This window comes from Sceloporus occidentalis, unplaced genomic scaffold (assembly GCF_023333645.1).
Source record: "Sceloporus occidentalis isolate IW3139 unplaced genomic scaffold, rSceOcc1.0.p SCAF_1, whole genome shotgun sequence".
NCBI lineage: Eukaryota > Metazoa > Chordata > Lepidosauria > Squamata > Phrynosomatidae > Sceloporus > Sceloporus occidentalis.
Window position 1 is genome coordinate 152,487,275 of NW_028316981.1, and position 16,635 is coordinate 152,503,909.

Sequence of the window (16,635 nt, forward strand, 5' to 3'; positions counted from 1 at the left end):
GGACCTCCAAACTGGGACAAATGTAGGACAACCTTTTCAAATGTAGGGCACATTTTATAAAAATGGAGGACATGCGGAAAAAATTGATGCTTTTTAAAAATGTTAATATAAATGCATGTTTCTTAGGCATGATCAAAATGGAGGACATTTGGGCATTATTCCTAGTCAGATGGCAGAAATGGACTTCCTTTTCTGCCCAAACCACCCCCCTCCATTCCAAAACACACACAACAGCACATTTGGGCACTTCCCGTGGCTTTACTTAACATGGCCTCTTGCATAGTTCAGAGGCTTATTCCATAATCAAACCCCTTGAGTTTAACACTTAGCACGGTTTAACATGGCTATGCATATTGAACATGTCAAGGTGGTTTCACAAGAAGTGGATTTGCCGTTTCAGGTTTCTTGCACCAACTCTACTTCTCAGAAGTGTGTACTTAGTCAAGGGACTTTGATTTTTTTTCACTGCACATGAGTTTGTAAAAATCAGAGCAGCTAACATTGGCCATGCCTGAGAGGCTTGCTGATATCAATATCACCATCACCATCATCATCATCATCACCATCATTGTCACAACAAGGGAGACTTGTTAGCATTAAAAGCACAAAAAATACACCAAAACCACCCTTTGGAAGGTGACACTCTCTCAACTTCAGAAGCTGACTCAAATCACATCATCACCACACTATCATTGTCGAAGCAAGGGACAATTGTTAGCATTAAAAGCATCAAAAATACACAGAAAAGGCACTTTAAAATGCACTTTAAAAATACAGTTTAAAAATACAGCTTAAAAATGCACTTTAAAAATATAGTTTAAAAATACAGCTTAAAATGTACTTTAAAAATACAGCTTAAAATGCACTTTAAAAATACAGTTTAAAAAACACATACAGTACTTCCTCCTTCTCCTTCTCCTTCTCTTCCTCTTCATCTTCCTCCTCCTCCTCCTCCTCCTCCCTGGCACCAAAAAAGGGCAAAGGAAATGGCCCTTTCCTTTCCCCTCTGGCTGCAGCCCAGCCCAACAGAGGAGGAACTCCTCCTCCTGAGTCTGGCTGGCCAATGGGGGCAGACTGGGGCTGGAACAGCCCCGCCCCCTGCCAGCCCTCACAGGCTGAGGCCTGGAGGACCCAGCCTCAGGAGGAGGAAGTCCTCCTCATTAGCCCTGCGTGCAGCTCTGCAAGGGCCAGCAAAGGCAACCTCATCCACCCGGGACAAGGAGGAAACCGTGCAGGGACGCCCCCTAGTGGTCAAAACCCGGGATTGTCCCGCCCCCAGCCGGCTTATGGCAACCCTAGTTGAACAGCAAGTAAGCTAATTAGCAAGTAAGCTAATTTGCCCCCAACAGTCTGGGTACTCATTTTAGCGACCTCGGAAGGATGCAAGCCTGAGTCGAGCTTGGGCCCTTTGCTGGTCTTGAACTCGCAACCTTGTGGTTTCGAGTGAATGGCTGCAGTACAGGCATTTAACCACTGCACCACCAGGGCTCCTATTAGTATTAAGAACACTGAAACTCTGTGCTAGCTCATATTTGCCCTTCTTCATGGCATTGCATAAATCCCCTCACAGCTCCCTGCCTAGGCTTGCCATATCCCGCCTAGGGGCGGGACTTTCCCGGTTTGGGGCGGATCTGCACGGTCCCACCCCGGTTTGGCCCCACCCCCGGGATTCCCCCCCCAGCCAGGCCCTGGAGGCGGCTCCGCAATCGCAGAGCCTTCCAAGGCCTCTCTGGGGCCTGGGAGGCAGCCTCTCCCAAGCCCCAGAGGGGCCTTGGAAGGCTCCGCGATCGCGGAGCCGCCTCTGAGGCCTCTCTGGGGCTTGGGAGGCAGCCTCTCCCAAGCCCCAGAGGGGCCTTGGAAGGCTCCGAGGCCGCGGAGCCGCTTCTGAGGCCTCTCTGGGGCCTGGGAGGCAGCCTCTCCCAAGCCCCAGAGGGGCCTTGGAAGGCTCCGCGGTCGGAGCTCCGGCCGCGGGGTCCTCCAAGGCCTCCGCGAGGCCAGGGAGGAGGAGGAGGCTGCTTGCCATCGCGGCGATCGCTCAATGACAGGTGGCCCCCACACTCCTTCCCGGCCTGGGAGCAGGCTGAGGCTTCCTCCCAAGCCGGGAAGGAGAAGGAGGACAAGGTTTTAAAATGTAGGACTTTTTTTTTAATTTCCTGGCTAGGAAATTTTTTTAAAAAAGGTCCTACATTTTTAAACCTTGTCCTACATTTGTCCCAGTTTGGAGGTCCTCAGCTATGGCAACCCTACCCCTGCCCCTGCATGTTTCCTTCCATTCTACATATTAGTATTATTGAGGAACATGTAGCCCACAGGGCTCAGCCCCCCCTTCCCCCCTTTTTCCTTTTTGGCTTTATAAGGTAACCAAATTTTAGTGGCATGCAGGAAAACCAAATGTTTTGTTAATCTCAATGGTTTGGAGCTGTAAATATACACATCTACAGCTCAACATACACTTTTTTTCTACCCTCATTACATTCCTTCTCAAGCACACACACACAAATTAAAACTCTAAAACTGAATTCAAATTAAAGCATACTGATTTAGAAACATGAGGAAAACAAGCAGCTATGAACAAATGCCTTTATTTCTATAGAGCACAAAGCTTGCTTCTTCACAATAGGGCAGAATATATAGTATGTTCTCTAAAACAGACACAAGAACTGTTGGAGTTTTTTTTTAAACTCTTTCCTAAGAAATTTACAGATAGGTTTTAAAAACTCACATACCCAATTTCATATCTGCAGCTTTCTTAATAACAATATTACTATGCTAGTTCTTCCTAAGTCAAGCTACACTTAGTCATACTTAGTCATAATTAAGCCATTTACAGAACTGTTTCTCGTGGATGTCTTCTTCTGGCCACCTGAACAGTTTATGTGGGCAATATCTATTGCTGTTCTCCTAATAGTTGTTCTCTGTTCTCCTAATAGTTATGCTTTACTGTATAACAGCCTACTGTTACTCAGCCCTGCAAAACTGAGGATCATAAAAATGGAATTTGGCATTCTAAATTCAAAAATGACCTCAGATTTGCTCCATCACATACAGTTTTTTTCACAGCTTGTTTTGCTATTTCTATGTTGCAATGTGTGACTGCATGAAATGATCCTATAAAGAATTATTTTGCAAAGAGTAAGAAAGGGGTTAAAGTGTTCTAATAGACTTTCTAAACACTTTAATTCATTGATAAAATACAAAAAAAACCCTCTGTTCAAAAGCTATAAAAGAAACCACACTGAAACTTAATCAAAGATGAGTAACAACTGACTATATAAAAATATTGAATTTCTGAAAGAACTGTGTGTGGCATAACATTTGCATTGTATTTTTTGAAGTCAGCGCCCAAAATTACATTACAAACGACTACAATATTGAAACAGGGTTTTGCATTGCAGGCCTGTGTTATTAGAGCAGCTTTTGCTGTTTGAGAGCAATAACACCCAGGAGTCTTAATTTCACGTATCCTCTGGGCAAAAGGGAGCAGGAGAGTGACAAAACACAACATAAGGGGGAAACAACAAAAAACTAACTAAAAATAAGTACTGAGGGAAGGAGAGGGGCAAGAGGAAGAAACCACTGAGACGGGCACACCAACACCTTACAAACCTAAGTAGCTATTCTGGGCCACATCTCCAACACTCCCGGGGACCCGTTCACTGGGCTCTGGCGTTTTATAGACCAGCTGGTCAGGGTCTGAGCTATCAATGTTTGTCACAAACAATATCCCTGCAAGGCCAATGGAAGGAAAGAGAGAAAGAGAAAGAGGATTAGCAGCATGAGAAACTTTGGCACCCAGGCAGGGAAGCACCACAGAGCATTGGACATAGTCAGAGACTAGCAGGGCTTGGGTCAGACTCACAAACAGTGCCAAAGAGTGGACCTCTTCCAGTCTCACCTATGATCCCCTCTGTGAACAATGGTTTCCCCATGTTTCACTTCTCAAGGTCAAGATAATAAAACACCTGCTTATTGAGGACTCCACAAAAGTGGGTTACTTTTCCAATCTATATCTGTTCAGGGAATATTGATTATATTTATGACTCTGCTTCAAGCTATAATTCTCCTCCCACCCCTGGCTAGGTATAGTTAGCTTCAAGATCTGACTAGCACCCAGCCCTGTGTTGATCTGCTTGATTGCTCTGTAGTGCTTGCCCTGCTGGGCACAACCCCATACCAAGGTAGCTGTTGGCAGGCAAGGGGATGAGTGAGGGGTCCTGGTCCTTTTCTCCCCCGGCTTCATACGGCCCGTCGTCGTAGTGACTCAAATCCAAGCCACTCAGCTCTGCCCGCATAGTCCCTGCCAAACCAAACTCCTGTTAGTGATTGGCAGTAAGGTGGGGTTGTAGGGAGATACCCAGCCTCACAGCACAGCAAGAGTCCCATGCCTTTTGGTGAAGAAGTACATACTTCAGTTTGTCCCCCTATCTCAAATGAGATCTGATGTAGCAACTGATTTATTCAACTGGTTTAGTCAGTTTGTCCCTCTGTCTCAAATAATATCCTCCCACTTCCAGATCAGGGTCCTACAAGTGGTAAAGAGGATATACCTATGAGAATCTCTCACACCACACACAATAGATTTGGTTTTCAACAATTCAAATATTTTCCCTGCTCAGTAGGGAGGTGAAGTTCCAAACTGTCACTTACTCCACTAAGCTTTTCCTTGGTGTAGTTGCAAGTGGACAGGGTCAACACAACGACCAGCCAGTGAGGAAGCTATGATACAATCAATGAGCATACCCAGTGTCTCTCCCCTCTCAGACAGAGAAGCCTGTCTGACACTAAGTATTGGTTGTGTTGGGGAAAGGCTGTAGCTAAGAGACAAAGCATATGATCTGCATGCAGAAGATCTCAGTTCAGTCCCCAACCTCTCCATTAGGGTGGGTAAGGGGTTTCATCTGAACCCCTGGAGAGATACTACCAATCCATCTACCAAGTAGATAGACTAGTGGAGTGTCTCAGTCTCCTGCGTTCCTATTACTGGCAAAGAAGGCATATTTCCAAGGCAAAGACGTGGATATCTCACCATAAAGGCAACAGTAGTGCCAATGGCTACAATCCATTCATACATTTGGGTAACAGGTAGACCTTCACTGTTCTACTTAAAGCTATTGTAGCTTTAAGCTGGGATGGAAAACCCAAGTGGTATCCACTTTGCTTAATACCCCTTGAGCTGGGCACATGTTTGCTTACCCTTCCAGTTGTAGGTGCCAGGTGCTCCAAACAGAATATAATGCCTGTCTGCTGTAAAGCCAGTTGCCAACCCCTGTTGGCAGAAGCCAAAGCGATCATGCCCCTGTGGTCGCCCTTCACAAAACTTCCACTCGCCACCATCAGATTCATCAGCAACTTGCAGACCCTCGCTGAGCACATAGCAGCGGCCAATCACATCCCTTGTCTCCAAAGGTTCATTTACCCGGTTCCGTACTTCATACAAATGGGCACAGGTCTGGGATCCATGAGAAAGAACAGGACAGAGTGGATTAGAAAGCATGTCACTTTGGTATTCAATTCTGCACAAAGCTAATCTGTAAAGCAAGGGTAGGAAAGCCTGAATTTCTCCTAGATTCCTCATTTCCTTGGTTGTCAAATTTGCCACTGTAAAATCACTCTATGAGTGGATAAGGATGCATCTCTCTTCATCAAATGTATTATTTGAGGCCTCAGGTGGAGGTATGCAAGGGTGTTTCCAGATGGAAGTCTCCCAGCACTAACCAATATGAAGACAATGAGAACTGTTTCATCTTTTCCTCCTTAGTGGATTTTATGTGGAAAGATGGGAAGAGTTGTACAAAAAGACAGGAAGGATACACATGGGAGAAGATACTGTCTGAATTTCTCTTCTGATTCTATGAATGAGAGAGAGGATACAATAAAAGCCGGGTCAGAAACCACCCAGATTGCATGGCAACCACAGATGAAGCAGACTGAGGGATGTGGGGGGGGCAAGGTGTCTCCAACCCAGGGTCAATCTTGAAGACAGAAGGTGGCACTGAAGCAGAAATCCATTAGACAGGCAGGTTGTGTTAACCAAGCATGGATAGAGGGCCAGATTCCTTGCCAGTATATATAGGCCCGTCCAGTCTAGAGGTGTGTCCTTTGCAGGGATGTTGCCCCGAGAAGGTTTGGAGACTGAAGCACAGATGGCTGCACACAGCTCATTTGACCAAGTTCAGCTTCAGACCATGAGACTCCTAATACCCACTCTGGATCCCTTCACACCATGTTTGAATTATCCTCTATAACAAAAGTCTTTTTCTGTCAAAAGTTTGTATTTTTGTTAGAAAAGCATACAACACTCCTCTCATATGACATGCACCTGACGAAATGAGCTGAAGTCCGCAAAAGTTATGCTGGTAGGGCTTGTTGGCTTTAAGGAGCCAAAAAACTTGTTGATTTTTGTTTTAACCTTAGTCAGGAATAATTTGTTCACATGAGTTACCAGAGTAGGACTTTTTTTCACCTTCACCCATCTCCAGGGTCCTTCAGATTCATTACAATGAGAAAAGGGGAATTTCCTCTCTAAAATGCAGAGATGTTTCAGATAGCATCACATTACTTTGTGAGCTCCTACTTACATGGCAAAAATGGGGGAACATACCCCCTTGTACCTGAGAGGAGTGTGTGCAATACAGAAGAAGTAGCCTCCCCCACCCCCGAACATTTTATAGCAAGCAAGGGGGTCCCATCTCCCACTCTAAAGGGGAGAGCAGGATACAATTATTCTTAGCAATCCCGGTCCAAATGGGTAAAACAGAATGACCACCCACCCAGCCAGCCATGGCCACTGACCACAATCTTGCCGCCGGGGCCCTGACTCTTGACGGTGACTCCCAGCCATTGGTTCTCCTTACTCTCCTTCTTCAGGTCAACTGCAAGATATGAATGAGACAGAGAAACTGTCAATCTCAGTTTAAGAAATGGATTCTCTTCCATTGCCAAGGACACAGACAACTCACTTCTCTCCTAATATGGTAGTCTAGAAGATACCTCAGTCCATTTAGTGCCTCATAGGATAAGCCAATTAAGAACCAAGCTATACATGTAACATAAGAGATCCATGGTTAAAGACATTTGAGTGCATGGAACCCTATTAGGGTTAAAGTCACAGAACTGAGGAACAGGCATTATCACTTCCCCCATAAGCCTTTTATTCAATTTAAATCCCCTCAAAACATTAATCATGGACAGGAGAAATACATACATGTACAACACTAGCAGCTGTCCCTCCTTGGCTAAGAGCAGTTCTAGAGGGGGCAACATGGATTTGGGGCTACATGATAAGGGGAAGAGTTAAATCATCATAAAACCATTGCTTCAGTACTGATTATAAACCCACAATGAGATGGTTGGTTTCAAGAAAAAGGCATTTGGGAGACCCATTTGAAGATCACCTCATCTCATGCAGTTCAGTCCTAAGAAACAGAGCATTCTCTGAAGTTATTTCTAATAATTTACATAGTTAGAAAAACAGAATGGGGTGCCAACTAACACCTATTATGTGCTAAAACAAAGAAAGTAATCCAAGCAGTGGACACTTCAACTACACTTAGAGCTTTATCGCATTACAACAGAATGACAGCATGCTGGCACAACAGCACCGGCAGCAAGCCTGCTGTACTGCACGATGCATATGTGTCCTGGCATCGTACCATTGTGGCAAATCCACATTTTTGCCTGTTGTGAATAATCAGTTAACGGCTACCTCTTGCGCTACAAAACAGTCGTTTTTTGGGTGTGGAACTCTGATCCCGCTTTCTTCCATGAGAATCCCATGGCTGGGTGGGATGTGGGCAGGTTGGGGGATGGCCACCTAGTACTCCCTCAGAATTCCCCAGGAGATTTGAGCTGGTAGTACACAGACTACGTCCAGTGACTGTGACAGGAAGATCACATCGGTATGTTTAAACCCTCACAGTGGTGAAACACTATAACACTGTAATGCCACGACAGCAAAGCACTCCCTGAAATACTAAAGTATGCACTGTAAAACAATTTTTAATAAAAGCAGTTCACAGAGGCATTCAGACAAAAAGGCGAGGACAAGCTGTTTCATCTGCACATGAAATAAATAAATGGCAGGAGCAATGTATCACCTTCTCTTCCTATTCAACCTCTTTGTGATGAAACAGCTACGTGCTGTTATAACATCTTTCCAGTATGCCGGCATACAAGCAAAAAAGAAAATAAAGGGGTGGGGGAAGGACCAATCATGAAGCTAAGGGGCAGGATAGGGGAAGAGGCTGTGACGCTGTACTGTGCCTGTACTGCAGAAGCGAAATCCGTCTGTGGAGTGTTTTAATTACAAGATTACTGTGGAAATGAAGCAAGGTGCAGTATACAGTTGGACCTCTTTATTCACAGATTTTTTTATCCATGGATTCAAGCATCCACAGTTTGAAAATATTTTTAAAAAGCATAAATTCCAAATAGCAAACTTTGATTTTATATAAGGGACACAATTTTACTTTAATGGGACTTGAGCATCCAATGGTTTTGTTATTCATGGTGTGTGTGTGTGTGTGTATGTGTGTGTGTGTGTCCTGGAACCAAATCCCAGCAGAGAACAAGGACCCACTGTAATTCGTTTCCATCACATGAATCTCTGCAGCAGATCTGGAGCGGATCAACATGCCATAAAGGTAAAGTGCAACAAAGTTCTTACAGATCTCTCAAACCAAGCCAAAGTAAGGTATTTTGGCACCTGAAGCAAAAACAAACAGAATTCTATAAATGCCTTTCTCCATCCCTGGTTATTAGGAAAAAAGGAATAGAAGAACCTCCAAATAATGAACTATTTATGCTTGTGCTAAATGTCTGAAACATAAAGTGCTGAGGAGAAAACCTGTCCATAAATCACACAATTTGAGCCACCAGTGGGCAACATGGAGGCCACTGGCTGCACATGGAACCAACTGCTCAATAATGTTCACACATTCCAAATTCCAAAAGTCCTCTGCCCCACCCCATTAGAAAAGTAGTGTTTTGCCTTTAAACCAGTTTGTTTATATATAAACAGGGTCATGCTCCTGGAAATCTCCTTGGAAGCATTAATCTATTTGTAAGCAAAGATGTGTGCGGAGCAACCACCTTGTTTAAAGAAAAATAGTGCTTCTAAAAGAAGAATGCAGCCTTTTTCACCTCTGCTGTAGCAATTCAATAGCAAGGAGTATAGCTCTGATGGATTGGGGGGCAATCCTGGAACTTGCTGACTCCTTCAGATGACCAGCTCCTGAAATTTGCAGACCTCTTCTCTACTCTCAGGCCATGAGAGCAAGAGGCAATAACAACATTGTGATACATACATGTTCAATGACCTTCTTTTTTCTGATTCTTGTTTCACATGTTCTGGGCCAGAGTACTGGCACTACATGAAAACAGGCTCCAGACACATAGCTTGCCTTGGGCCAGGGTGACCAGTTGCCCTCCTTTTCCAGGATGTGTCGTACATTTCACCCTTCTGTCCAGGAAGAATTTCAAAATATCCTCCAGTTTGAGTATGATTAAGAAGCATGAATTTACATTTATATTCATGTTTATGAATTTTATTTGGTAATGTCCTATATTTTTCTTGAATATCCTACACTGTGCAGTATCTTGTCATCCTTTGCGGTTATGGCATCTGATGACCCTGGCCTTGATCTCAAATGAAGCCATACATAGAATGTAAGAATTGAGCTTCTGGTTTAGATATTGCAGCAGTCGTAATTTAAAAAGTATAAACTCGGGGAAGAATCATGTCCAATTTAGATTCGAAATCTCCTCTGTTTAACCCTGATCCAAATTGGACACTGAATGACAGCCTGGGAAGGGGGTTGTTTTCATCCAAACAAATGTAACCACATAGGTTCCTTACCTCCCTCATCAATAGCCAGGCGTTTGCAGTCATTAGTCTCATGAGTCAAGGGACAGGCATACAAGCCACCCGTCCTGTTGGCCTTTTGACCTGGCAGGGCAGCAGCCTGTGGTGCTCCCACCAACAACCTGAAAGAAACATAACAGAGAATTCAGGGGATTAAGATCTTAGCAGAGTGCATACAGGGAGAAGGAAATGGCTGTTTCACAGCTGTTTCTTGGAATCCTACTGGTATTCTCACTGTATCCAGGTTCTTTTGCATCAGGCCTCAATACCAGTTTTTCCCCTTCCATGGAAGAATGGTGATCTGTGCATATTTGGTATGCATTTTTCCAAATATATGTATTTTTATGCATTTTTTTCTTAACATACACATATTTTTACACATTCCCCTCCACTGGCTAAAGTGTCTTTGTGGGCCATCTTCAAACATATGCATTTTTAAGGTTTTTGCACATATGTACATATAATTAAAAAAAAAAGAATAGAAAAAAAACACCCAAAGGTCTCCTGAATTATTACTACGCTGCTGTGTGTGTATTCATTTATTGCCCTTTGTGAACATGAGATTTTTTATTTCATTTTTTAAAAAGAAACACATTTCTAATCTCTCTGACTACAGAGTCAGAAACTGAACATTTAGAAAACAGAGTTTTAAAAAAAGAAGAGACTGAACAGGACAGCCTGTTGTCAAATAGTTCAGCTTCAGTCCCTCTGCATAGTTCCACATAGTGTAGCTCTTTATTTCCTTGAAGAATGAAAGATATCCCTTAGGTTGCAACACTAAGCACATCTACCAGAGAGCAAGTTCACTTGATTTGAATTTAAGTAGATGTATGCATAAGGATAGGTGTGTGTGCCTAAATGTGCACATACCAGTCTATACACTCAAAATGAGGGCATTGCCCTCCAAATAAGAATTCTCCCTCCCACCCAATGAAATTTGCCTTCAGGTCCCAAATTTCTAACCTTTCAGTGACTTGATACTTCAGTTGAGCATTTAAAAGTATAGTTTGGATACTGAAAGAAAAGGGACAAGCACAGCAACCAAGGGCATGCAAACACAATAAATTGAAATATTGTAGGTGTGAACAATTCTCAGTGTCTCACTCACTGCCATGCTAGAAATTTGAAGGCTGCAGGAAAATTTCATTGGGGGTCAATACTCTCATTCATTCCTCCCCTGTATGCAGTCTATGTGCTTGCACTGAACACATATGGTCTGTGTTGTATTCAAGTACAATTACCCCTCCCTCTAGACTTTCCTCCTTCTATACCTTTAAGGCTAGGGAGTTGTGTATACTATTTGGAAAGCCCATAACCATCTCAGAAACTGCAGCACAGTTTTCCAGACAGTAGCAACTCCGATAACAGTACACTCACAATGGCGAGACCGGAGCAATCCAAAAGAAAAGGATGGCCCTATGGCAATCACATGTCCTATAGTGCAGAGTATTTCTGACCACATGACTGTGTCCTCACTACTGATCTAGATTTTCCAGGCAAATGTAGGAAAAGGAGTGATTTTTTTCTGGATTTCATGTAAATGTTTGAGGGACCATTATCTCTCTCCCTAAAGAGAAATGGTGACTATATTCATCATTTCAATGCTAACCCAAATACTTAAGCTTGTTTGTTTGTTTGTTTCAAAAGTCCAAAGACTGGAAATTATAACATTTATTTTAAAACTATAATGTTGAGAGCCAGCATGATATAGTCGTTTGAGTGCTGGAGTGGAACTCTGGAGGCCAGGGTTCAAATCCCCATTCAGCCATGGAAACCCCCTCTATGATCCTGGGCAAGTTACTCTCTGTCTTAGGACTCAGCTACACTTGCAAGAATACTCCAGCAGCCTGGAGTAATTTGACCCTGAATTCGCCCCTTACTTCCCACATGGTACCCATTTGTCACCTGGTATCACTGGTGAGGTCAAAACAAGGCACCTATTGGTGTTACTGATGCTGGGTATCTTGTTCTAACCTCAGACTTGTGTTTGCAGTGGTGGCGGCAGCCAGCTTACAGGGACCACAAGTGAAAAGGTAGCCACAGTTGTCACTGAAAATCCACAACAAATAGTGAGTTATTTAAATGCGAATTGGGGGCAAGAAGTCCCAAATTGGGTGTAGGTGTCATGAAGACGGTCTGGACCCGATTTTAGTTTTTGCCCCTGCATCATGCCAGCAGAACCCAGCAAGCCTGGGTGGAACTTGGGTTTAATCACCAATGCAGTTAAGGCCTTAGCTCCAGAGGAAAGCAGGGTCCAGAGGAAAGCAAACCACCTCTGAACAAAGACTGCCAAGAAAACCGTGTGATAGATTCACCTTAGGGTTCCCATAGGTTGGAAATGATTTAAAGGAAAACAACAACAACTGTTGAATTCTTTTAAAAATGAGTACATTCCACATTTTGTGCAAAAAGATTCAGTGCCAAAAGAATTAAAATTCTTCTGCAAGAAAAAATGAATTCCATGATTTACAGTCAAATTATGCTAATTTGTAGTTATATTAATTTTTAGTTAGACAGTCATTTTGCAATTTTCTTCTGTCTACAACCTCAACTGACTTCTATTGGTTATGGAGAATTACAAAAAACAATGCCACATGTGAGGCACTGAAGGTACCTTCTACTGAGCCACAGCATTTGGTCTGACCCTACTTAGGGGTTGTTCCCACTACGATTTAAACCGGATCTCGATCCGGTTTAAATTATGATTGTTCCCACTTAATTCAAATCCCTGAAGCGATTCGGGAAGGGGTGCCATGGTTTTTATCCATTTTTACCCATTTAACCCATGTCAAAAAGATGCTGGTAAAATGGGGTGTTTGGGGGGGCTCAGTCGATTTATTTGGAAATAAATCGATTCAGCCCAATTGGGAACCAAGTGGAATCGAATAGGATTGTAATCTGACTTGGTTCCCAATGGCAGAGGCTTTCCCGGCCATACTACATAAGATAATCAATTAAAACATGTTGAGATGCAATACAATTATTAACATAGCCAAATCGTTGTCTGTTTCTGTACTGTTGAATCAGGTGTAGAAAATTCTATAAGATCACTATAAAAGATCAGGTGGATAGGTCTGCCGGAAGAGATCCGTCTCATCACCACCTTAGAAGTCTTTAAGAAGGCACTTAAGACAGATCTTTTCCGGTGGGCCTATCCACCTGATCTTTTATAGTGGATCTTATAGAATTTTCTACACTTGATTCAACAGTACAGAAACAGATGGCGATTTGGCTACATTAATGATTGTACTGCATCTCAGCATGTTTTAATTGATTATCTTATGTAGTATGGCATTGTGTAATTGTATTGTTTGATATTATGGGTTGTAATCCTGTCTCGATCCGCAGGGAGAGACGAGAAATATAAATTATTATTATTATTATTATTATTATTATTATTATTATTATTCCATGCTCGGCCCTCAGTCCTCCATCCTCCAGGCCTGTCTCTCTCCTTCCGCCCCCGGCCTCTCCTCCGCCCCCAGTATGGACAGGAGGACGGAGGGAGACATGGCAGGGAAGCCGCGGCTGTCACTTCCTGCACCGATTCTTGAAACTGGCACAAACATAGTGGGAACTACGCTGTTTGCTGAACCGTTTTCTGGAATCGGTGCAGGAAGTGAATCAAGAGTTACGTGGGAATGAGACCTTAGCATCCAAAAAACAGGTAAGACTGGGCATGTTCTGGGATCATAACATTCTTCTCATCCAGCTTCAGATATATGTGACTGACGATGCATTTATGTTTTCACACCTTTCACATTTATCTTCTCAGTCTTACAGTATAATCCTGTTCCTGTCTACTTAGACGTAAGCCCAGCTGAGTTCACCTGGCTTTGAGGGACAAAATAAACAAGATGAAAGACAAGCAATATTAATTTAAAGCACATTTAAAGGAATGGAATGGAATGACTGAATGGGAGTAGAAAATGAAGGAAAGCAGAGAGTTTACTGTGGTCTCAGAAGCAGAAACAGCTTTGAGAAGAAAAGAGCAAAGCATAAGATCTACACACCCATACCTAAACAGGCAGATCAGAGCAAGAAGGGGAGCTGTCCCAGCACAAGGATGATACACAGGAGAAAATAAAGCTATTGGGAGAACACAGCAAAAATATGAAGGCCCACGAGAAGGAAACAAAGATGGATCTACTATGCCACAGAGATTCTCAGCATCCCCATTCAATCCCATTCTCATGACATTGATGTTTATCACACTATACTCTTAAAGTGCTACTATTCCACTTTGACTCCTCTAGCTGCCTCCTGTTGCATTGTGGGATTGGCAGTTTTAAGGAGGGGTATTTAGAATTCTCAGGCAGAGAACTTCTCTGCCTGAGAATTCTAAATACCCCTCCTTAAAACTGCAAATCCCAGAATGCAACAGGAGGCAGCTAGAGGAGTCAAAGTGGAATAGTAGCACTTTAAGAGTATAGTGTGATAAACATCACTAATATGCTTCATTGAAATAACAATTAGTTAAATGGAAATCGAAATCAAATTCTACCACAACTAGAATTTGGAGCAGGAGAGAGAACGGAGGAAGGAGTAGCAGGAAATCTTTCAAGCCTTCCATGAGTATGGGAAAAATGTATGATGTGCACAACTCAACAGGATGTCCAACACCACTGCAAAGCTGACATTCATCACCTGTTGCTGGACATCTACCACAGTTGTCTGTCACCCCTCCCTCCCTTTCCAGCTCCAGGAATTCTTAGCCAAGGACATAATGTGATTTGGACCAACCCCTCAACTCATTTCATGCTTGCCTCTCTGAACAGAGCAGCTTCTGCCTCATAGTCCAACACAGTTGCGTGCCAGAGCTAGAAGGTTCACAGGCTGAGAACCATTTTATGAAGCTTGCTGTTTGCTTCTAAGCCATTAAAGTTGTATCTTGTTCTTGTCAGCAGTCACAAAACAATAGCCAGATAAGAACTAGCTAGACTTCAACATCTCTTACCCATTCTGTCATATGCCTATCATAATCAGGATACAGAAGTGACATAAAAGTAGATTTTCTTTCTACTTTCAATGCACATTCATGCAAAACTTAAGGAAACTAATCTATCCTTCTCCAATTGAATATATTAGACTACACTATCTCTAGTAGGCACTGTACCTGAAGGAGAATTCTGGGAGGAAAGCTGGTTGAAACTGCATCCGTGGACAGTGCTAGAAAAAATAGTTGTTAATTAAGATGGGATGCAAAGATCTTGTACGTGGTCATATACATGGAGTATCAATAGAATTATTATTATTATTATTATTATTATTAACCTTTATTTATAAAGCGCTGTAAATTTACACAGCACTGTATATACAATCTTTTTAATTGGACGGTTCTCTGCCCTCAGGCTTACAATCTAAAAAGACACGACACAAAAGGAGAAGGGAAAGGTGGTGGGGAAGTCACCTCTCTAGTAGGATAATACATATAAGACACATGGCAATACAGGAAATGATTCAATTTAACAGACAACAAAAGAACATCAAATGGCAAGTGACAATTATGCAATGCCTGGGAATGCTTCTCTGAACAGGATGGTCTTCAGCTCTGTTTTGAAGCTGGTTAAAGAAGTGATGGCTCTTGCTCACAGGAGAAGAAGGTTCCAGGAGTGAGGGGCAGCGAGTGAAAAGGGGTGAATCCTAGATGGGGCAGAGGAAATCCTGGGCTGGGACAGCAGACCTTGACTAAAATATGAAAATATTTTAAAATATGAAAAATATGAAAGATTTCTGAGCCATACATTTCTAACAGCAAGGCCACATTTTTGCAATTATATTGAAGTACAATTTATGACAAAGGTGGGACTCATCTCTGGACAGTCAGTTCCATCAATCTTAGCCAGCACAACCAATGGTGAGGAATGGTGGTAGTTGCAGTCCAACAATTTTGGACTATGATTCCCTGTTCTAATTTCTGGTAAGATATTTTGATTCATTTTGAAAAGCAGACTAAATGCAGGTTAAATAAGCTGTTAGTATTCATATAAAGGTGTATGGCTTATTAGGCACTTCAGGAAACTCTAAGAACTGCAGAAAAGGAAGAACTGATTTCATTCTGTACTTAATTAGAAATGGTTCAAAGTGTGAGCCCCTGGAGAAAAAAAGTCACACACACACACACACACATCTGTGAAACAGCTATCTTTTGAGGAAAAGCTTTGGACTTTATCAAAAGGGGAAAATCAGGGGAAATTGGGGGTTTAAACAGTCATCTTCCCAGAAAAGTAATGCGATCACTGTGAAAATTTTCAGACAACGTTACAATTAAAGAGGACATATCACAGGAATAACCAGCAACAAATCATTCACAGGGAAATTACGTGAATGATTTGTTGCTGGTTATTCCCTGATTATTCCTGGGATAAGTCCTCTCTAATCGCAATATGTGTGGAAAATCCTCACTGCGATTGTGTGACTTTTGCTGGAAAATGACATTTTAAACCCCTGATTTTCCCCACGTGTGACAAACTCCTGAGTCACCTGTATGTATCCACAATTTCCTGTTTTTGCTAGACCTATGTCGAAATAGGAGCAAAAAGAGTCTTTCACCCTTCTTGCCTATAATCCATTCAAAAAAGCACTACTCTGGCTCCGCAGCAGTATTCACAGGCCTCAGAGAGAACACTGCCCCTTTTGAGTCCAAACTCTTCGCCAGCCCTTGTGGATGTCAAATCCTTTGGGGAAAGAAGCTTGCAGAGGCTGATCCTTTCTCCCCACACCCAGTTTCCTGCTTCTCCTCTTCTCAGGGAGCAGATGATCTTCCCACTGGG

At 42.8% G+C, this 16,635-nt stretch overlaps 1 protein-coding gene across 6 annotated transcripts in view; it reads right to left on the reverse strand.

The window, feature by feature from the left end:
• The window catches only part of ITGA7 (integrin subunit alpha 7), an 83,216-nt gene that overhangs the window by 39,012 nt on the left and 27,569 nt on the right, over positions 1-16,635 (reverse strand). For 4 of the 6 annotated variants that reach the window (XM_089477702.1, XM_089477712.1, XM_089477674.1 and 1 more), the window contains exons 2-5: positions 9,857-9,984; positions 6,793-6,872; positions 5,194-5,449; positions 4,175-4,297 (exon numbers count right to left, since the gene is read on the reverse strand). In XM_089477702.1, coding sequence (XP_089333828.1) covers positions 4,175-4,297; positions 5,194-5,449; positions 6,793-6,872; positions 9,857-9,984 — 587 coding nt within the window. Of the gene's footprint in view, positions 1-3,606; positions 3,727-4,174; positions 4,298-5,193; positions 5,450-6,770; positions 6,873-9,856; positions 9,985-16,635 lie in introns of those variants that run through there. The other 2 variants (XM_089477684.1, XM_089477721.1) reach the window with 2 other exon arrangements.